This window comes from Eumetopias jubatus, unplaced genomic scaffold (assembly GCF_037043125.1).
Source record: "Eumetopias jubatus isolate StellerSeaLion01/CBP00866 unplaced genomic scaffold, mEumJub1_p1.0 scaffold_3, whole genome shotgun sequence".
NCBI classification, from domain to species: Eukaryota; Metazoa; Chordata; class Mammalia; order Carnivora; family Otariidae; genus Eumetopias; species Eumetopias jubatus.
The window spans coordinates 51894521-51918343 of NW_028274809.1; the positions used below are offsets into that span (position 1 = coordinate 51894521).

Below are 23823 nucleotides of genomic sequence, written 5' to 3' on the forward strand. Positions count from 1 at the left end.
GAATACTCTAGCTATTTTAAATAAAAAGCTGTATGGTACAGATAATATGATGAAAGGACTAGAGGAAAAGGGTCTAGTAAATCAAATATGCTGGTGGCCTATAATTGTTGCAGCATTGCTTTCTTTTTTTTTGCCCCCCCTTCATATGTGGCATCATGAGATGTTTTCTATGATCAGTAAACCAAGGGAAATAAACGGGTTCTTCATGATACAATAGAAATGAGCTACTGAAGAATTACAGACCCACTCGAGTGTTACTAAGATAGGAAAGGAAAATCAGGGTGGGCAGAACTTCAGACAATTGGTACTAGTTATTAAGGAGTGAAAGCCAGAGGGATAGATGCATATTGATGCATGGACAGTGGTTAAGAGCTTGCCAAATAGTAAGGAACTTGGAAGAAAGTTGGTTTTCATGGAATAAGAACAGAATGAGATTTGTTTTATATTTCAAAAGAGGACCTAATTAGATAGGCAAGGTACCCCATTCTACAGATGTCAGCATCTTTTAAAAGCAACCCTAGGGGGGTGCCTGTGTGGCTCAGTCAGTTAAGCGTCTGCCTTTGGCTCAGGTCATGATCTCAGGGCCCTGGGATGGAGCCCCGCATCAGCCTCCTTGCTCATGGGGGAGTCTGCTTCTCCCTCTCCCTCTGCTCCCCACTCATGCTTATGCTCTCTCTGTCAAATAAATGCAACCTTAAAAAAAAAAACAGCAACCATAGGGCTTGCACAATGAACACATAAAGTGGCCTTCATGCAGAGATGGGGGAAATATGTGGGTTTAAAAACAAGTACTTATGCTCACTAAGACTGATTTGACTCCTATTATTACTGAGTACTCTACCTGCAAACAGATCAGCCCTGAGCCTGGATATGGTTCTGCATCTTAGAGCAACTGGTTAACCATTTGGTGGCAGGTTGATTACATTGGTGTTCCTCCATTGTGGAAAGTTAGTAGTTAGGCCTCATTGCTATGAATGTTTACTTTAGATTGGAATTTCTCATCCACCCTGTTACAACACTACCATCTGTAACCCTACTAAATACCTTGTTCAATGAATTTACATTCTGTACTACTTTTGATCAAGGGACTCGGTTATATCAAAGAAGTGAGGCAATTGGCTGATGAATCATGGGATTTGCTGGTCTTACCATGTTTCCTGTTGTATTACATTATATTCTACCCAGAAGACAAAGTTTTGTGAAAGTAGTTTTTAGTTCCATAAACAGAATATATGGGTCTGCAAACCAAGTAGAGAAGATATGTTACCTCTTAACTTCACTGCCAGTGACCCACTCATAAAATTTTTGTTTCCTGCCCCTATAACTCTGAACTCTGCTGATTTAGAGGTATTAGTATGAGGGAAGAATACTTTCACATGGGAATGTGACAATGGTTCAATTGAATTGGACATTGAGAATTACCTGGCTACATTATTGAACCATATGACTGAACCAACAAATGGAAAAAAAATAATAATGAAGTTGCTATGCTGGCAAAGGTGATCAGTTCTAATTATCAGGGGGAAATAGTGTTGCTACTAGTACTCATAAGAGGACAGTATCTCTTCTATCTCTATCACTGGGCTGCCTCCTTGGAGAAGGATGAAGTGAATAAGTCCATTCTCTAGGAAAGTGAAAATGGCCAAACTGACTCTAGAAGACATAGAAAATCTAAACAGACCAATTACCACCAAGGTAACATTTTTTGGGGGGGATACTCCTTAAAAAAACAAACAGAAAAACATTGACTCTGATATTTTCACAGAGGTCTCTACCATACCTTTAAGGAACAGGAAACTTCGATTCAATAGTTTATTGGGGAGCATAGGGGAAAAAAAAAAAAGGAAAACTCCCAGATTGTATTTATAGAGCTTACCTGAAATTGATATCAACATCTGATGATGCAAATCCAAAAAATGGAAAATTATAGATTGGTCTACTTGTGTATGAATGACAACTTTTAATTAAAAAAAGCAACTTTTAATAAAAAAAGAATAGATGGGTATGTTCTCAACATCCTAAAATATCTCATTTTAAAGCCTACATGGAGAAACTTGAGGTATTCTCATTAATCTCATTAAATTCAAAATATGGCACTGACATATGAATTGATCAGTAGACTTCAGACTAAATGGTTCAGAAGAAATCCAAATACATTCAGAAATTTAATATATCTAAAGGTGGTATTTGAAATGTGTAAGAGAAATATTACCAAATGGATGATGTTGGGACAGGTGGATAATCTGACAAAAGAGTGAAGTCAAATCCCAATTTTATACCTCTAGTAAAAGAAATTTTAGGGACACCTGGGTGGCTCAGTCGGTTAAGTGTCTGCCTTCGGTTCAGGTCATGGTCAGGGGTCCTGGGATGGAGCCTCGCATCAGGCTCCCTGCTCAGCGGGAGTCTGCTTCTTCCTCTGTCCCTCCCCCTGCTCACTCTCTCTTGCCCCCTTTAATAAATAAATAAAATATTTAAGAAATTATTTTAAAAAGACACTTTGGATATGCTTAAATAAAAATATGATATAGAGACCATAAAATTAAATAGAAGAAAAATATAGTGTTTTTTTTTGGTCACAAAAGGGAACTATTAAATATGACATAAAACCCAGGAACCATAAAAAATAATAAATCTATAGGTGTGTAAAATGAAAACTGTCAGAAAAATCAAAAGGATCTTTCTCAGAGAAAATGGCATAAATAAAAATTGCAATGACACAGAAAAGTATTTGTAACTCATAATAAACAAAAAATTTTTATATTTTAATGTTTTTAAATAAGGTTTTTAGTAGGCTATTTATTTAAAATTAACCTTACTTAAAAGGTTAATTTTCTTTTTTTTTTTTTTTCTCCTTCCAAGAGTGTGGTGATTTTTATTAAGAATAGCTTTGGTTCTAAGAATTCCACCCTCAATTCTGTAATACGGTCATTAAAAAACAATTATACAAGAGCAAATACAAAGTATTAAATTATAGCTTTATGAAGAAAATAAGTTAATGCTATAAACTGACAGTTCATAGAAGAATAAAAGTATCTCTTAAACATTCCAAGGTTTCTCAGCCTCATAAAAAGAAATATAAATTGAAATTAGTATGAGATACAATATTTCTTCTCTCATATTGTCAAAGATCAAAAAGTTTGAAAACATTTTGAGTTTATAAGGGTATAAGAAAACAGATACTCAGTTCCTGGTGGAGTGTAAGTTGGTAGTAATAATAATAAATTGATTACTGACTGTGTGCCATGCACTTGCGAAGCACTTAAATTTGATGATTTAATCATCACAATTGCCTTTTGTAGGAAGTACTCTTATTATCCTCATATTACAGATGAGGAAATTAAAAAACTGAGAAATTGGACAAATAACCCAAAGTCACACAGTTGGTAAGTGGAAGAGCCAAGACTTAAGATGAATTACTTTGACTCTAACACCCACTTTTTGGGGGGTCACAATCTTGAACTGTTTCAACAGCAGGTAATTGAGGAATAGGATAAACTCTCAAGGGTGCATATCCTTTGATCCAGTAATTCTACTTCTGGAAGTTTGTCCTGCAGTTATATGCAAATAGATGCAAAATGACATTCATTTCAGTAAAGGAAGATTGGAAACAACCTAAATATACATCTCCAGGGAACTAATTACATTTTAAAAAATTTTTTATTTATTTGAAAGAGTGTACACACAAGCATGGGGAGCAGCAGGCAGAGGGAGAGAGAGAAGCAGGCTCCCTGCTGAGCAAGGAGCCCGAAGCAGGGCTTGATCCCAGGACCCTGCTGAAGGAAGACGCTTAACCGACTGAGCCACCCAGGCGCCTCTCCAGGGGATTTAAATTGAGGTTCATCCATACAGAAATGCTAGTCAGCTTTAAATACAGTGAGAATCATACCTACATAGTGATATGAAATCCTCTGCAAAATACAGTAAAAGGAAAAAAAGCAAGATAGAGAATAGTGGGTAGGAATACTGCCATCTATTTAAAAAGCCAAAGAACAAATACATGCATTTTTATATATGCGTAGACTATTTCTGGAAGAATTCTTAAAGTAAAACCAGTGGTTGTCCCCCAGGAGGGAAACTGGGTATCAAGGAATGAGCTGAAAACAGAGATTTTTAATTTTGTACCATGAAAATGTGTCTGTACAGAAGACAACAGAGCATGTGACTCTCAAATACAGAACATTTGCACTGAGATCACTTCGTGAAGAGTATAACTGAGTGCCTCACACAGACTTGGGTGTAGATTTGAACACTGGCTGGTCTTCTGAGAGGGCTTTGGAGCTCTTCTGGTTCCAGGCAACATTACTCCTCCCCAGCTTCAGCACTGGCTGGAGGAAAGATAAGTTCTTAGAGCTCTATATGCTTGGGGCAAGACCCTACTCCCCACACCCTCACAAGGTTTCCAACCTCAACTGCTGCAAACAATTCTTTCATACCGTGTTATTCCCTAAGGCCCTTCATCAGTTGTACTGCCATTCCTTTAAGGCTCTCTCTCTACTCTCTAACCCAACACCATCCCCACTGTTCTTAACTCCAGACACTATTTTAGTTTGTCCTGTGGAATGAATAGTCCATCATTAGCGAAATCTCCTACATTTTCGACTACTTTCCCCCAAATTTCCCTTGCCTTCTTGCTTTAGTAGAGAGACCCAGCTCTCCCAGGAGTTTATAGCTTCCCCTTACAGCCCTCTTGTCGTGGCTATTTTCTCTGTCCTACATTTCAGACCACTGGTCCTGGGGGTGTTGTCAGTGTCTTGATATGTTTCTTTCTTCTCTCTGCTATTTTGAGACCATTTTCTTTCCTCTCTTAAAAAAATCCTCATTTTTGAAGCTCAGTCCATTAGACACCACTAGCTTAGTGCTACTTGTGGTCCTGTGCAGACTACTGGTTCATTCTTCTTACTCTTTGAAGATATTAGTTTCTGTCTCGTAGTCATTCTCTACAACACTACTGTGGTCATAATTCTGTGTGCTTTTGTGCATGTTCTTTCCATTTTTAGCTGCTTCTCCCTCAAAGATCTTGATCCTACACTCCATTCACCTCTCATAATCCTACTTTTAGGGAAGTGGTTCTCGAAGTGTAATCTCTGGACCAACATCATCAGCATCACCTGGAAACATGTTATAAATATATTCTCAGACCCTAGATTACTGAGTCCAAAATTCCTGGATCTGGGACCCAGAAATCTGTGTTTTTAGAAGCCCTTCAGATGATTCTGATGAATATAACATTCATTGGGTTTTATTATTGTTATTACCAATAACTCAATCTCACTTTGAAGCATGTGGCTACCCTTCATGTGGCTATTGGCTTCTGTCTTTCTAACTTAATCGATCTACTCTCTCAACTCCTAAAATTTTTCACCCCCCTACCCGGAGACCTCAATTAATTGATTCTACCACTTTTTCACTTTTCTCTAGTTCTTAACCCTTCTTGTGTTGTCACTTTCCCCTTATCCAGCCATAATTTGACTACTCTTTGACTATTGTCTTTCATATAACATATCTAAAGAGTAGACAGATCTTGTCAGCTCTCCCTTCAACATATATCTGGAATCTAGCTTTTCTTATAGTCTCCACTTTACTTAATCCAAGCACAGTCGTTTACCGCCTGGAATATTGCAACTGTTCTTACTTTGTCTGTTCTGGTACCTACAGCATCTGTTTTCCACACACAGGCTTGAGTGATCCATTTAACATCCAGGGTTATGTTGCTGTGCTGCTCAAAAATCACCATGCTTCTCCTCTCACTCAGAACAAAAGCCAAAGTCCTAAATGCCTGTGAGTGATCTGATTTTCCTTGTCCAGGAAGTCATATTTTCTTTTTTTTTTTTTAAGATTTTTTTTATTTATTCGTTCGAGACACAGAGATACAGAGAGAGAGAGAGAGGGAGAGCATGAGCAGGGGGAGAAGCAGAGGGGGGAGTAGCAGGCTCCCCGCTGAGCAGGGAGCCCGACGCGGGGCTTGATCCCAGGACCCTGGGATCATGACCTGAGCCAAAGGCAGACGCTTAACCATCTGAGCCACCCAGGCGCCCCAAGGAAGTCATATTTTCTACCTTTGTGTTCCTCCTCTCCCACTATGAGGTTTCATTCTACCTTTAGAACTTATTACCACTTAACATACTCTGAATTCTCCTAGTATTTCTGTCCCCTACCATTAAAATGAAAGCTTCATGAAGGCAGAAGCTTGCTTGTTCACTGATAGAGCCTCAGCTTCTAGAACCCTGCCTGGCAAATAGTATGCATGCAGTTATTTGTGAATAAATGAATGGTTGCCATTACTGTCTATATGGCTGAAGGCTAACACTACTCTTTTATTCATTAATCATATATTTGATCATCTATTATATGCCCTACACTAAGAAGATAGAATATGGAGAAAAACCTGAGTTCCAAGTCTAATATATGAGTATAAATAATAAATAGATATAAAATTATAATAGTGTAAGAATCAAGATTGGAATGTGTATGGACCTGTAGGAACAAATGATTAGGGAGCAATGACCTAGCTAAGGTCGCAAAGCCAAGGAGCCCATAGATATTTTTCCCAAGGAAGCAATGACTGAGGTGAGATCAAAACAAAGAATAAAGGTTACTTGGACAAAGTGGTTATGGTGGCAGCAAGCATAGGTGGGCGGACAGAGCAGAGTTGGTGCAATGGCATTGTGGTAGAGGGAGCATGGTATGTACAAAGGGCTGAATAAAGTAGAGAGGCTTGCGGAGGGAGCCCAAGAGAGGAGAGGTTGGAGACTTACTAATTATATCTCTTTATTCTACCCAGTGATGAACATCTTAAAAATATCTTGCTTTATTCAATAGAAATCCCCCTTCTGATCTCTAAATAGGTATCAAATTGCTATCTAATTTTTATATACTTAGACTCTAGCTTCATAATCATCAAATTAAGAGCACCCAAAAGGAAAAGATAAATGAGAAAATGAATACATGCTCTGGTGAAAAATTGGCTTTGTTGATTTACGTTTTAAAAGAGCTCAATTTATCAGGATGTCTAAGGAATGGAACATTCTGATTAATTTATTTAGTTTCTAATGCCATTATTGTAACTGAGGCTTAAGAATAAAATTGCTTAAATCTTTTTAGAAAATCTTGAATAGTTTTAGCTCTTTCCTGACTAAGGGGATTGTGTCACAAAGGTTGAATGGGACATGTAGCATACATGTATATTTAAAGGCTATAAGCCTTTATATGTATATTTAATACATATATACATGTATACTTAAAGGCTATAAGCCTTCAGCTATGACGTGCTTATCCTCATAAGCCCCAAATGACTGTTTCTTATTTCCAAAAATTTTTATTACCCGACAGTCATGATATAGGAAGAGGGGCAAATAAGTTTGTTTTCATGATAACATTTGAGGACTACCATTTGCTACCTAGACACTTTCCACGCTGGGACTGCCTCTGACTAAGAAATGAAGCAGGGTCTTTCAATAAATATGCCAGGTAAGGTAAACTTAATTTGGATATTTAATCTGAGTCTTGGTCTCTGAAGTTTAGAACAAGTTTCTTGTCTTTGTTGTGTTTCAGTGAAAGTGAGCCCTAGATTTATCTGCTTAGTCCTTCGTCGCTAAAGGATAGTAGTCCTATCCTTTATGGCAGTTTTTTACCTGACCCAGAATCATACATCGCATCAGTTGTCCTCTCTTTAGCCTCCTTTAATCAGGACTAGGTCCTCAACTTTCTTTGACAGTATGGCAGTTTTTAAGAGTTTAAGGCAGTTATTTTGAGAATACCCCCCTCAACTAGGGTCCATCGGAGTGTTTCATCATTGTTTGATCCACATTATGCACATTGGGCAGGTTACCACAGAAATGCTGTGTCCTCGGTGCTGTGTATCATGCATCACAAGGTATCTTGAGGCAAATGTGTCCATTTGTACATTAAGGTGATGGTCAACTCTGATCACTTGATTAAGGCAGTGTCTGCGAGATTTCCCATTGTAAACGTCCGCTTTACCCTTTGTAATGAGAACAACAAAGAGGGACAGAGTTTAAGAATAAGGAAATATTTTGTTCCCTGTCACTGATGGTTTTACCGTCCATTGCTGATTCTTGCCTGAATGCACTATTAATGGGTGAAAATAGTGACTTTCTAACTCTGTCATTTCTTCCATATTTATTTGTTGTCATTCTATAAGACAGAGTTTTTCCTTCTCTCCCTTAGTATGATACAGTCTTTACTCCATTTCATATTGTCCCCGGTTTGGCAATAAGAGTTCCAAGATATTGGGTCTTTCATCTGTTTTTTTTTTTTATGATATAAATGATACAAAAATAGTTAATAGAGGCACACAGAATAAAGTGGGAATGAGAAGCCAGAGAGGTGAATTCTGTTGGTGATTAGGGAAGTCTTTAGTGAGGAAGTGGTGTTGAAGTGAGCTTTAAAAAAAGTGGCAGAATTTGGGGCACCTGACTGGCTCAGTCTCTAGAGTGTGCTGACTCTTGATCTTAGGGTTGTGAGTTCAAGCCCCATATTGGGCACAGGGCCTACTTCATTAAAACAACAACAGCAACAACAACAACAACAAACAGAATTTTCACAGAAATGGTGATAAGGTGGAATAGAAAGAAAAACTGTCTGAGGGGCACCTGGGTGGCTCAGCTGGTGAAGCATCTGCCTTCAGCTCAGGTCATGATCCCGGGGTCCTGGGATCAAGCCCTGCATCGGGCTCCCTGCTCAGTGGGGAGCCTGCTACTCCCTCTCCTCCCCGCTCATGCTCTCTCTTGCTATCTGTGTTGCTTTCTCTGTCTCTCTCTCAAATAAATAAAATATTAAAAACAAAAAACTGTCTGAGAAAGAGAGCCTGGCATATCTGGTATTTGTCAGGTTATTCAGTAGTTCCAGAGCATGGTGGGGAAGCAGAAATGGAACAGAAAAACCTCTGCACTGACTGAGCTTCCTGCTAGTCTCTGGTTAGAATTTCCTCTCCTGCCCTGCTCCTGCTGTCTGGCTAAGGGGGGGTGGGGTGGGGGTGAGAGGAGGTGTGAGGAAGGAGGGAATTCTAAGTAGTGAAAACCACAGGAGCCGAAAGCCCCGCTCAAATACTCCCTTTTCCTGATCCCTGGTGAGAACTAACCAGCCTCTTTTCATACACTCCCAAGATGACTGGTGCCTCTCTGTTACCAAGTCTATTTTGTGCTGTTTCTATGTGTTGGATCCATCTTCCTCCTTTAAAACACAAGCCACATGTTAATCGCTTTGCTCCGGTACTCAGCACAAATGTTCAATAAATGTTTGTGGAATATACGTGAGAGAGGAAGAGGGGAGGATAGGTTGAGGTTGGTTGGGGAAGGGTTCTGAGTGTCATTTTAAGGGGTTCAGCCTCGGCCACAGGCAGTGGGGAGCTCTGGCAGCTCTTGGATGGTGCAGGCCCGATGGAGGTGTGATGCGGAGGTCAGGGAACTCGAAGAACAGTGAGATGCCAAGATGCAGTACAGGGGCCTGGGAGGAGCTGGAGCGCGACCGCCAGGAAGACAGAATGGAAGGCATGGAAACAGAGTTACCATCTCATGAATCTGGGCACTTGTTTGAATGGAGGAATCAGAAGAACAAAAGGAACTGAGCAAGGTGTTGCGATTTTTAAGGCTGGGTGATGAGACTGCCAGAGGCCTAATAACAAGCAAAATAACAAGCACAGGGACAAGGACAGAGGTTCTAGGCAGTTCCGCATGGTCCTATCTTTTTCTCATCCAGCACTCTCCCTGGATTCAAAACAGTGTGTGCTCTTGAAGGATGGTATTCTATCAAATATGATGAGAAATGAAATATTGTCTCTGCTTGAGGCAGAAAAACCGACGGTGGAATGGATTTTTTTCCATTTGGCTTTAGGAATGGTTTTATTCAAAGCAGATGCTAGTAACTATTTTTTTAACCTTGAAACGTGGCCCTATGACAGCAGCTTACCTTGAAAGAAATGGTTGTTAGCGTTCTTTTCGCTCCTCTGTCCCTCTTGCACCTTCGTAACAGAAAATTTGCTTTGCACCTGTTCCAACTGGGTTCTAAGTGATAAGCATCTTGCAAGCCCAGAAAATTGTAGTATCAAATCACAGCCCCAACTGTGAGGCAGCACTCTCATCGAATCCCCGCTGAGAGGCTTTCTTTCCCAATTCCCCAGGGAAGAGTCCTTTCTCCCCTGGCCCCTTTTTCAGGCTGAACTTCAACCTAACCCTCTTTTTAGCCCCCAGCACGCATTGCTCTGGGTGCTGGCCCTGACCCAGCCCTATGTACTCTGCTCCACCCTGGGCTCATCCGCAGCTCCAGCCTGGGTAGCCCTGGGGTCACTGGAGAGCCCAATTCTAATAATGAGGATATTTATCTTAGGAGAGGAAGTAAACCTTTCTGTTCTTTGCAGCTTATTGCTTTTTTTCCCCCAGAAATAAATGTTAATGGAACAGTTGATATATTACCTATGCTTTGGTAAATATACATGAACATTGCCTAATAATATTCACAAAGTTGCTTTCATCCACATTTTCCTTCATAAATGAAATGCTTTGTTATAAGTCATGATTTAAGAGGGATATACCTATTTAACTGCTAGGAAAATGTAAATGTTTTAAAATACTGCCGTGTTTGGGAATACTCTTATAAGAATTTTAAATAAAAACAACAAATACTATTTAAATAGATGTATAACGTTCTAACTGGACTTAGTGTATGGTTTTAAAGGGAAAGGAAAAAATGCTGATGAAGATTGTATAACTTTGTCTTTGTTTTCCTCTTAGGTTTTTCAAATAGACCAAAGTCATTAAAAGTAATTCTCAACCCCCAAAGCCACAAAAAAGAAGCTACCCAGGTCTATTATGAGAAGGTTGAACCACTGTTGAGGATTGCAGGAATAAAGACTGATGTTACAAGTAAGTCATTTTCAGGATATAATTTTGCCATTAAAAAATCATACTTAAAGGGGCGCCTGGGTGGCTCAGTCATTAACCCTCTGCCTTTGGCTCAGGTCATGATCCCAGGGTTCTGCTCCGCGGGAAGCCTGCTTCTCCCTCTCCCACTTCCCCCGCTTGTGTTCCTGCTCTCGCTATCTCCCTCTCTGTGTCAAATAAATAAATAAAATCTTTTTAAAAAAATCATACTTAAGGAAACAAAACAAGCTGTATTTGTTCTTAAGCCAAATTGAGGAAACTACCTGTAATCTCTAAAGCTTTTTTATGTGCTTCCATAACCTACTATAGCCAACTGCAGGATTATCACTTATTTTGTTTTCTTCATTGTGTTATTTTTATTAGAATGTCAGTATTTTCTTTAGACCCTTTTCAGACTTTAAAAATTATTAGGAATCATTTCAAAGGGAGCTGTACATTTTTTGATATCTTCATTGAGATGTTGGCTATTTACACATTATTTCTGCAGTTTGACAAGCAATTGATTTTTGCTCACTTAAATGTTTGATGTCTTTCCATGGAAATCCTTCATTAGGTGGTTTTTGTTCTGACTCTGACCCCTGCTGGTTAGGTCAAAACTAAGCACATAACTGCTGGTTTAGATGAATTCAGAGAAGCCAGTAGCTTAAATTCATTGTCTTAAATAAGAAAGGTGCTTAGGTTTGTGCTGAGGAAAATAAAATTTGCCAGTGCTAAAGTTAATAGAAGATTAGCAAAATCCTTTTCAGTTTTTTGAATTTGGTGACCAAATTCCTTTGTTTCCTTTGAGACTGACTTTTCCCATGGGGGGTAGACTGAGAGGAAGGTTGGTGCTATCAAAAATCACAACCCCAGTTTGTCTGATTTTGTTCCTGTGTAGCTCACTAACACACAATGCAAATTTGTAGTAAATTTAAATGAAGAGTATTGCATAATAAGCCTGAGCTGAAGGCAGAGCCTTAACCTACTGAGCCACCCAAGCACCCCTAAAATTTTTTTCTTAACAAAAAGGTCAGCCACCCCAAAATTCATCTATTACAATGGAGGTTCAAGAGAAACTACCGTGAAAAATTCAGGAGGAATTTCTGGCTAAAATAAAATTGTAGTGAGAAGTTAATCTTGTACCTTTGTGGCTTTTGGCTTACTTAGAGGTAATTTAAAAGGAAAAGAAACAATTCATATCTATCATTCCTCCCCACTGAAGATTTTCAAAGATTGGTGGGGGAAAAAAGTTTGAAATTCTTATTAGGATGAGACCATTAAAAGTTGAATAAACTTATTGGAAAACTTAATAACATGATTTTGTTTCATTGATTTTAATATCCAGGACAGTTTTATGTAGATACTACTATATATCTTTCAGTTGAGGAAATGCTTGTAGAATGCTTCGTGTTGAACACTACGCAGAATGCAAGATTAATAAGTTATACTACCTGCTCTTGTGTGGCTTTTAGTTTATTGGGGATTCAAATAAATATAATTGGGATGTATATACAAGAACTCTGGTATCTCAGAGGGTGATATTTTGATCAGAGGACTCAAAAGTATTTGAACTAGACCATTTTGGAGAGTCAGAGGCAAATGTGGTTTTCTGTGCATAAGCAGAATAGTAAGGGAAGGAAGGCAAGCTGGCAAACACATACGTGTGTGTGTGTGTGTGTAACCCACAATATCTTTGGAATTCTTTAATTTGCTCTGGCTTCCTCAGTTTTGACTTCATCTTAAATTTGATCCTTTCCATCATCATAGAATTGTTGCCAGTGGATTAGATCCTTCTTCATTCAAATCAAGTGGGATGGGGAGAGGTGTGTGTATGTGAGAGATCCAACATGTTTTAATACTGAGCAAGGATTAAAATTTTCTCCTGTCAGTTTGTCTTACAATGTGTGCCCAATCTGGAGCAATCACTCTCTTAACTCTTAAGACCCTTCCCATGGGCTGGAAGTAGGACCCCCTTTTCCTGAAGGCTGAAAATACCTGAACTGAATCTGGGCTCTATTAGGGAGAAAATAAAAAAGGCCAAAGTGGCTTCTGGGAAGGCTCCCAACTATGTACACTAGAGGAAGTCTAAATCCAGATTCCAGACTGATGTTTATGCTGCACTCAGTAGTTTACTCATCATATGTTGATCCAAAGTTGGTGTCAATTTTTTATCATAGCTTTGTCATCTGTTTTAGCAGAGATGATTCTGCCAAGGGAATAGGGATTAGGAAGGAATAGACAGAGCTTAGAAGAAAGACTGGTGCATGAAGAAACCTGATGGAAGGCAGAGGAAATGATAAGAATGTGCTTGCTTTCTTTTGTATTGAAGAGAAGAGTTTTATGTCCTAGGGCTTCTTCCCCCCCCAAATTTGTAAATAGTTGAACAAAAAAACATTTCATAAGACAAATTTAGAATTTTCTTATATATTTGTGCAGAATGGCTAATTATTAGCTGCCTAACACTCCTCCTACAGGCAAAATTATAAAACTGCATCTTTTGCATATAAAACCATTTTAGTATGTATATTAGCTAAATAATTTATATTTTAAAAGTTTGCTATTTTGTGCGAAGGACTGAACAAACATGTGGATACTTGAAAAGCTTTAGAATCTTCCTGCCTCTCTCACAGTGTAGTTCTGTAGTTTGAAACTACCTTGTATATCATGAAGTGCTGTAGAAAGATGGTCATAATGCTGTGCCTGTCTGTTTCATAAATTATGTAATAGATTCAATTTACACCTTGAAAGAAAAAATATATGAAAGAGTAAAACAGAAAGGTACATATTTTCTGCATGTCCAGTGTGACCATTATTTTAACATATCTTGTGTGCATTGCTGTGTCTAAATGGAATATAAATTACATAATAAATTCTACATGATGATAAATTCACTAGGAGATAGTGCTTAGATAAATGAGGCAGGATTTGAATAATTCTAGCTAGATATGTACATTTTAAAGGATTTTTTCTATCAGTTTCTTTTAAAAATGAATAGCAAAATTAATAGTTGGACTAAAAAATGGGTAGAGGATCTGAAAAGCCATTTTCCCAAAGAAGATATATAGATGGCCAACCAGGTGCATGAAAAGGTGCTCAGCATCACTAATCATCAGGGAAATGCCAATCAAAACCACAGTGAAATATATTACCTCACATTTGTTGGAATGGCTATTATCAAAAAGACAAGTGTTGGTGAGGATGTGGAGAGAAGGGAACCCTTGTGCATTGTTGGTGGGAATGTAAGTTGGTGCAGCCACTGTGGAAAACAGTATGGAGGTTCCTCAAAAATTTAAAAATACCATATGATCCAGCAATTCCACTCTGGGTATTTATCCAAAGGAGAAAAAAAAACACTAAGTCAAAAAGATAAAAGATAGCTGCACTCCCATGTTCATTGCAGCACTATTTACAATAGCCAAGACATGGAAGCAACCCAAGTGTCCATCAGTGGATGAATGGAAAAGAAAATGTGGTGTGTATATATATATGTGTGTGTGTGTGTGTGTGTGTGTATGCACACACATAGACACACAATGGAATATTATCTGGTCATTAAAAAGAAGGAACTCTTGATGTTTGTAACAACATGAATGGACCTTGAGGGCATTTTGCTAAGTGAAATATGTGAAAGATAAATTACCATCTGATCTCACTTATATGTGGAATCGTAAAAAAAAAAAAACAAAAACAAACCCCCAACTGAACACATAGGTATAGAGAACAGATTATTGGTTGCCAGTGGGAGGTGGGGAACGGGAGAAATGAGTGTAGGGTGTCAGGAGGTATAAAATTCCAGCTTGAAAAAAAAAAAGAATCATCACATTAATAAAAATATACTTTTCCTTTTGGTTACTGCTGAAACCCTAACTGCTTCTGAATATAGATCAGCGAGCGTCTTTGAAATACTTGAGCTGAAGTTGCTTCCCAGTTCTGCTACCATCACCAGCACAGTATCTTATGTAATAATGGTATCAGAAAAACTTCTGGAAGAACTTAGAACGGAATTATTTTTTTATAATAACTTATTGGCATATGAATCGAAAAAGAGCATGAATGGTAAGCCCAAGCTGGCCTTTGATACCATGTCTTTATCTTTCTCCCCATAAAGAGCAGACTTTAGGAATTACATTGTTGAAGGTATGAGAGTGTTTGAGAGATCATAGATTCATAAGATAATTCATAGAACAGTATGGTGAAAAAAGGCAACAGAGAAATCAATCTAGAAATAACTTTAGAGGGCATTGAGCTTAATTTCCCCCATGTGGTGGAGTGTAGGTGTGGCCCTACACTCATGGATGAACTCTCAGCCTTTGCTTGGGTACCCTATGTCAGTGTCTGCCATTACTGGATAATATTGCTAGTCATTCTTGAGTTTAGGGTCACTGCGCCTTGTGCATATTAGAAAAGGCACCTTTTTTGTGCTAACATATAAAGGTGCCCTTCTTTCTGGGCTGATTCTGCCCAAGGCCACCAGCATGTTGAGTTAGGTATACTGGCTAGATTGCAAACGTATCTGCCCCTTTGGCCAAGTGCCTTTGTCTAAGGCATGAACTGCAGGCAGAACTTGTAAGTTGAGTTTTGCCTCCTCGTAATTTTTAGAGTCAATGTTCTCTTTTGTAGTAATACAAAATAAATGTCATATCTTGTGTATAAGAGTCATTAAAATATTTGAAACAGATAATATGTCTTTCCTTCATCTCTCTTGTTCATGATAGGCAATTCCATCTCCTTCAGTCAATTTTTTTTTTGTTAACAAAGCTGCTAGACCTTATCATACTCACCATCATTATCATGGTCAAAAACACTTCTCTGAATTTAGCCTTGTTCTCTGCCAACTCAGGGCTCTTGGGAGTGCCTAGTCACCAGATAATTTTTACGTCCTATCTGGCCCTTGTGGAATTGTCAATAAAGTGGAGTTTGTTGTCACTTTTTTTTTTCCTCCTTCTAGAGTCATGAGTTTAACTTATGACACTTTTACCAAATCTCCTCTTGGAATTTTTTTTCTCTTTGGCTCTCTGTTTCTACTTAAAGCCTTCCCTCCTTGGAAATGCCTCTTGTTATTCATGATCTTGCCCAGCAGAAAGCTAGGCAATTTGATAAAATTGAGTCACAAAAGATGCTGGTAGTCTGGGGCATTATTTCTTTCCAATTTTACCTGCACTTTAATAAAAATCTGTAGAGTACCTGTTCATGCATCATATCCAGCTAAGGAGAGATTTCTGAGTGAAAGTTTCTTTTTGTTATTCCTTAAATAATTGTGGAGGTATATGGTGAATCCTGTTTGTAATACTCAGATGTCCCGGGGTTAGAGCTTTGTCTCTGGTGACAGTGAAGACTCATCAGTGGAGGTTATGTAGAAAAAGGATAGGATCAAATACGTGAGAAAATCATTCTGGGAGAGAGTAGGATAAAGGTTGGAGGCAGACCGGGGCAGAGACTATTGTAATATCCACATTAAAAAAATATTAGTGGTGGACCATAGGCATTGGCTTGAGATGGGATACTGTAGCAACAAAGACCGAAACAACTGGTCTTGACCTTGGGTAGCAAGGAGGAGATGATGGAACACAAGGAACAATATATTTGAGAGGCAGTTTGAAGGTGGAAATGACAGATTCCATTTAGAGCTAAGTCAGAAGTACCTATAGGACAGGAGAGAAAATGCCATCTCGGTATCTTATCCCATTGTAGAATTTTATCACCAGACCAGGAAATGTTTCTTTAAGTCCAAGTCTCATCTGATTTTACTTCAGCCTGTTTCCTCATCAACATTCAGCATTAACCTCAAGACATTACTTCCCTCCAATCTCGTCGTCTTGAGGAAGTAATACATAAATTGAAGGTTAGGGTGGGTGGGGGAATCCCAGCACTGAGAACCGAGTTCAAAGCCTTGCAAAGAATGGAATCTCCAAATTTCCTGAATAGAAGGGGCATAGGGTGTCATTCTCATCAGAAAAGGAAAGCAAGTGAAAGAAAAGACTAGTAACCTTTTGAAACTGCATTTGTCTAGCAGTCTACTCCATATGTTTATTTGGAATGGGATGATTTGAATCTGGCTCTTTGTGACTCCAGGGCCCATAATATTATGTCTAAATACATCAGTTTCTTCTACTCTATCTGAATAGTAGTCCAGATTATTCTCTATCCTTTTTCCCCTATGTTATTTTTCTTTGTAATCACTTATTACTAATTCATATCGTGTATTCATGTTTTAAAATTAGTGTCTAGTTTCTGCCTCCAGAATATGAGCTCCCTGATGCCAAGGACTTCATTCCTATTGTTCATTTTCCTAATATATTGTCATCAAGTTTCTTTCATCTTTTCCTCTTTGTTCCAGGTCACTATATTTTTCTAACTTTTTCAGTGTTACTTTAAAAATTACTCTTCTTTGAGGTGCTGGGTGGCTCAGTCGTTAAGCGTCTGCCTTCAGCTCAGGTCATGATCCCAGGGTCCTGGGATCGAGCCCCACTTCAGGCTCCCTGCTCAGCTGGGAGCCTGCTTCTCCCTCTCCCACTCCCCCTGCTTGTGTTCCCCCTCTCGCTGTGTCTCTCTCTGTCAAATAAATAAATCAAATCTTAAAAAAAAATTACTCTTCTTGGATAATTTGCATCAACATATCATCAAATTCCACCTGCAAGATCAAAGAAATAGAATATTATTTAAAATTTTTTCCTGAATAAAGATAGCATTTAGCCATAACCTAATTTTAAAGCTAATTTCATATTGAATTTGAAAAGCTTTACCAAAGTAAGCTTTAGCATAGAAGCAAGATTTGATAAACTGATTCTCAGCATAAATATTTCTTCATAATATCATTATTTTCAGTGTGTGTATGTATAACATTTTATTTTGTATTTTTAAGGTTGCAACTACTTGCTGAGGTTATAAATGATCAACACAACCATTTATGATAACCTTCCAAGTTTATTAATATTAATATTTTATCCTTAGTTTTCTCATAGCCTTCTTCTGATTAGAATTCAATACACAGAAGTTTTATTCATGTGAATGCTAACAACATTTGAATAAACTGGGGGAGAATTACAATGTAATGGTGCTGGATACAGAGTGATTCTTTTAGACACCAAGACTAATAATTCTTAACAATATCTAAAAACATTGTAGGAAAAGCTTGAACCATGCCGGCACCAGGGACAGACAGGCATGAAAGATTAATGTAATCTTGCATATAATGATGCACATTCTTACACAAAAAATCCATCTGCAATGTCATGTCAGTCCGCAGAAATCTTTGATGGGTGGATACAGCTGGGCTGTCTCTTCTGGCAACGCTGCCCCAGAAAATGCTAAGTGTGGTTGGGATGCTTGGTGCCATCTGCAGTGTGCCAGTTTATCCTGTCTCCACTGGCATTTACAGTACTTTGTAGGGCATCACGACTGTAGAGACAGCGATAGGGAGTGACAGATTCATTTCCTCAGAGGATCCGGCTCTGGTGGGTCCGCGCCACCTTCCTCCGCGGCTTGGGGTCTGTTATCATTGGTCTTGGCTTTGCTTCGTTATTTTCCCATCCAGCTCCTTCTCTTTTTTGTCGAGCAGTTCCAGATACACATTCTTCTAGTATGTAAATCTTACACTAATCCTTCAACTAATTTATTCATGTAAGGTTGCCAAAATGATTTAACATTGACTCTTCGATGCCAGCTAATATGCCTTATTTTCAAAATACTGCTGCTCTTAGGCTTCTGATTTAAAGGGAATGTGTCTTCTTTATAATATCAGGAAGGGAACACTGAACAGACAGGCACCAAGATAAATGATCTAACTGCTGTGTGTGGGATAGCCCCATGTGACTTACGTAGTTGGAACAGATATATGACCCTCTTTTCCATAAAGCTATAAAACACATCAGGAAAGTAACCCTTAACCCTCTTTCCCATGATTAAAATATAAATATTCAAGGATGAATGTTGTTTTATGACCTGACCATATGTTTATGATATTATTTTGCCAAACTAAGTGAAAGAGTGTAGATCATTGTTTCAAACTTTCACCTGTTCTTGTTTTTGGTTTTTGTTTTTAAATAGTAACAGAATATGAAGGGCATGCTTTGGCACTGCTGAAGGATTGTGAACTCCAGGAATTTGATGGGTAGGTTATATTATCAATCTGTATGTGTCACATGGCTTATGTTCTGAAATGTTTCGTGAGTTTTTAGCCACATATTTGGGACTTATAAATATTTCAATATTTGTGGTGAATGTAATTAGACTATTGCATTCATATCTATGTAATAACAATTAATGATGACAATATGGCATGGTCCTCTACCTCTCAGGATCAGGCATAGGAGAACAAAAGGAGAAATCTATAAGTACTGGGAAATCAAAGAGGACCACGTTTTACTGACCTAATGTGCATATATTTGGATCTGTAGTCCTTAATTCTTGGCTTTAACCATGTATCTAGTAAAGCACTAATGGAAGGTCATATGGTATAACTGTATTGTGATCCTCTTTTGCAAATTTGTTGATAATGTTAATAGATACCCACTGGTTCATTTGGCTGTGACTGCGGGTAAATATTTTATACATACAAATATATTGGAGTGCCTGGGTGGCTCAGTCGGTTAAGCATTTGCCTTCAGCTCAGGTTATTATCTCAGGGTCCTGGGATTCAGCCCCATGTCAGGTGCCCTGCTCAGCGGGGAGTCTGCTTCTCCCTCTCCCTCTGTCCCTTACCCCCCGCTTTTGCACTCACTCTCTCTCTCTAATGAATAAATCTTTTAAAATATATAATTTTCAGTATAAATAAAAGATGCTAGGGGCGCCTGGGTGGCTCAATCATTAAGCGTCTGCCTTCAGCTCAGGTCATGGTCCCAGGGTCCTGGGATGGAGCCTCGCGTCGGGCTCCCTGCTCGGCGGGAAGCCTGCTTCTCCCTCTCCCACTCCCCCTGCTTGTGTTCCCTCTCTCGCTGTGTCTCTCTCTGGCAAATAAATAAAATTTTTTAAAAAAGATGCTAATTTTAATTCTTTTATAATTTAGTGGCTACCAATTAAGGGTGCTCTCCAGAGTAGGCATTGGAAACTGTCATTTGCTATACATTGCTGGAGTGTGTAGAAATTGTTCACTGTTATGCAGACATTAGAAATGAGGCAAGTGAACATACTTTAATCATTTTTTTAAAAAGTAGGCAAATCAATTTGCTAAAGTGGTGGATTGATGTGTTAGACAAAAACATTTTAGGGAAGATTTTTTACAAGGGTTGATTTTTCAGAGTTTTAAAAGGTGGCAAAAATGTGAATTATCTGTGTCACATGGTGATGGGCAGGAAACAATATAATATCGGGAAGGACAGTTGTGTCTTTGAACGGTAGAGTTAAAGGCTTTGCTCTTCCCAAAGAACTATTAGAATATTTTAGGAAGGAAAGTGATGCAATCACAATGGGGCATTCCCAGGGTTGTTTTTCCAGAAATGCTTAATATTTTTTGATAAGAAGCAATATTAGAGGATGAAGAAGAAAGTTTGATAAGTAAAACAAGACTTTTCAAAAAGAATTTGAGAGGAACAAATCTAGATGGCGCCATTATATGAATATTGAGGATGAAGAGTATGGGGTAGGAGATTACTTAAGAGCTTTATACTTAAAGCTAGACAGATTGACTAACAGGCTACGTTTGGCAAATTATCTTGCAAGTATACAATTTAAGAAAAGTAATTGGGGGAATCAATCAGCACCCACCAGCTACCGCTTTAATGTGCTGCATAGTCCTGAAACACAGCTTGTGAGTATCTAAGTGTGGCTGTATTGCAAATAAGTCCTTTCTTCAAAACATGATTATATAAATAATGAGGGTAACAGATATCAGAGATATTAGATCTGGTCTTGCCCATCAGCATTTTGGAAGTGTTCTGTCAAATGTGCTATGTACAAATAAATTCCATTGGCAATTATACTATGTAAGGATCAAGAAGAATTTTGCAGAGGAGCGCCTGGGTGGCTCAGTCAGTTAAGCCTCTGCCTTCAGCTCAGGTCATGGTCCCAGGGCCCTGGGATTGAGCCCCATATTGGGCTACCTGCTCAGCGGGGAGCCTGCTTCTGCCTCTACCTCTGCCCCTCCTCTCCGCTTGTGATTTCTCTCTCTCTCTCAAATAAATAAATAAATAAGATCTTTTAAAAAAATTTTGCCGAATGACAAAAGACTCAAGTGCAGGATAGTAATTTTTTTTTCTCTAATTGGATATACTCAATTCTGGTTTATTTCACATGGCAGGTGTTGTTATTTAACAGCGTGGCCCTAAAAGTTATGCAGATCTTTTAGTTATTATCCACATTTTTTTAACCACATAGTTTGACCTAACTACTCTATGATTTAAGTTTAGTGATTTAATGGTTTCTGAATTCCACAGCATGCTGATTTATTTAGGACTTATAATAATTTAAAATTTCTATTGAAAATCATCTATTTTCTAAGATTCCTTCAATATCTCACTTATTTTCATGGGCCTAGTTTTTCCACTGGGACTTGGGAAAACTTAGTAAAATGGTCATTTTAAGTCACTCCACTTAGAATTACATGGATTAGGTGTATGAGGAGAACAATGGAAACATAGTTTCTTTAGACACTTTAAGAGAACAATTCTTTGCATGAATTTTTTTAGATTCCACATATGTGGGAAATCATATTGTATTTACCTTTCTCTAACTTACTTCACTTAGTGTAATACTCTCTAGGTCCTTCCATGTTCTTGCAAATGGCAAGATAAAAGAACAGATTGGTGGTTGCTGGAAGGGAGGAGGATTGGGGATGGGTGAGGGAGATCAAGAGGTACGGACTTCCAGTTATAAATAAGTCAGGGGGATATAATGTACAGCATGAAGATTAGAGTCAATAACAGTGTATTGCATATTTGAAAGTTGCTAATAGAGATCCTGAAAATTCTCATCGCAAGAAAATAATTTTCTTGTAACTTTGTATGATGATGGCTGGTAATTAGACTTATTGTGAAGATCACTTGCAATGTACATAAATAACGAATCATTGTTATTAACCTGACACTCATAGAATGTTATATGTCAAATATATTTCAATTAAAAAGAAAGAACAATTCTCTAACAAGTGGAAGCATTTGAAAATGTAATGCACTCTGTTTGTGAGTTCCCTGTTTCTGAACTTGTTCAAAGAGTGGCTATTGGAGCACTTCTTGAGAAAGAGGTACAAATGATTTAAGGTGGGGATAAGCTACCCCCAAGATTCTATGGTCTTTTGATGAGAGAGGGGATTCCTTCAAGAACTTGAGCCTGAAGCATTTCTGCCTAATTCAAGTGAAGCTATTGATAGGGTGTGACTAGAAAATCAACTAAAGGTTTTTAGACACAGATCAAAGAGTTTAAGATCCAAGAAATATTCTGTGTATACTATTTAATAAAGCAAAATGGTTTGGTAAATAATGTTTAAGAAATGTTACTTGCTAAGATTTTGGAATTTTTAACAAGTTACATATGTTTCTATGAAGACCCACTGTGACAAAGCTAACAGGAACAAACACATCTATCAGTCCTCAAGACCGCTGTTGTGCATCTCCTGTGTATTCTAGCAAACACTCTGAGATCCGTCGCTCAAACTTGTGGGAGTGTCACTTTTTATTTGCCCCCTATTTTTACTATGCATGGAGAGAAAGTTTGTAAAGGCAAAGAAAAGAGTACTATCAGGTGCATAGACTTGAAGCAGCAACGGTTGAATTTACAAGTGTGAACGTGGTTAAGCTAATCTATAGTTCTTATGCAGTAATAAATATACTAATATTTTCCTATTTTGTTTCAGAGTTTTTATTTGAACTTGTTGAATTAGTTTTTCTCTTCTTTTTTAAATTTCACCATGAGCTAGACCCACACTGATTTAGACATTATTTGACTAACATTGACATTTGATCACATCGACCATGATATCTCTATACTAAGGTATTTTTTAAAAAGTACCTCTTTTCAGAAAAGAAAAAGTTTAAATCAAAACCTAGTAACCTATTAAACATCTCAAAGATGATACTGGTTTGTAGATGAAGATACACTCATTTAAAAATTATATAAAGAGAACTTTTATGAAGAGAAATAAGGTATCAGCCTCTGGTTATTCTTTTCCAGACAGAATCATTGTATTTGGGGTCATGGAAAGAAGGAGTTTACTTTTTCTGAAAATATAGGAGGTACCACATGCAAAGGATTAGTTACTAGGTTTATGTTTAGGGTAACTCTTAAGTGTGGTTAAATTAACACATTATAGAAGGTTATGGGTAGGTGTTTGCTTTGCCTTTTCTTGTAATGTCCAGACTCTTGTGATGTGTTTGCGTTAAGTATATCCCCGAGGTTGAGTAACTAGTATTCCTGGAGGTGATCTTAATGATATAGTAGTTATCAACATATTTTTTTCTTAACACATTTAATTCCATGTTGATTCTACTGGTAAACTGATTTTCAAAACAGTAAACCTCTCGTAAGGTGATTTTCATTAGGTTTCACGTATTAGGAAAGGATTATAATACATGGAATAGTAGTAGTGCAGTCTCTAAGGCTGAATTGTGATGTTTCAAATCTTTCTTCTGTTACTTATTATGTAATGACCTTGGAAAAGTTACTTAATCTTTCTGTGCCTTAGTTTCCTAATTTGAAATTGAAGGTAAAAGTATCCACTGCATATGGTTATTGTCCATATTAAATGTCCAAATTAAAGGAGTTAATACATGGAGGGTGCTGAGAACAGTGCTTGGTACATAGTAATTATTCACTAAATGTTACTTTATTGTTGTAATTATCATTTGTTAAAGTTTCAAAATGTAACATAAAATGTGTTATGACAAAAATTCAAAGGCAGAGTATGTTCACAGAGGAGCCATCCTGTCAGTTCTAGCGATGAGTTAACATGTACAAGATGCTATAACTGGATGCAGGATCCCAGGGGTCAGATGCTGGCATACTAAATGGAAAAGTC

At 38.0% G+C, this 23823-nt stretch overlaps 1 protein-coding gene across 1 annotated transcript in view; it reads left to right on the forward strand.

Moving 5' to 3' along the window:
• CERKL (CERK like autophagy regulator) overlaps nt 1-23823 on the forward strand; it is a 108301-nt gene that overhangs the window by 68480 nt on the left and 15998 nt on the right. Inside the window, exons 3-4 of the mRNA XM_028122251.1 lie at nt 10749-10880; nt 18924-18987. Coding sequence (XP_027978052.1) covers nt 10749-10880; nt 18924-18987 — 196 coding nt within the window. The remainder of the gene's footprint in view (nt 1-10748; nt 10881-18923; nt 18988-23823) is intronic.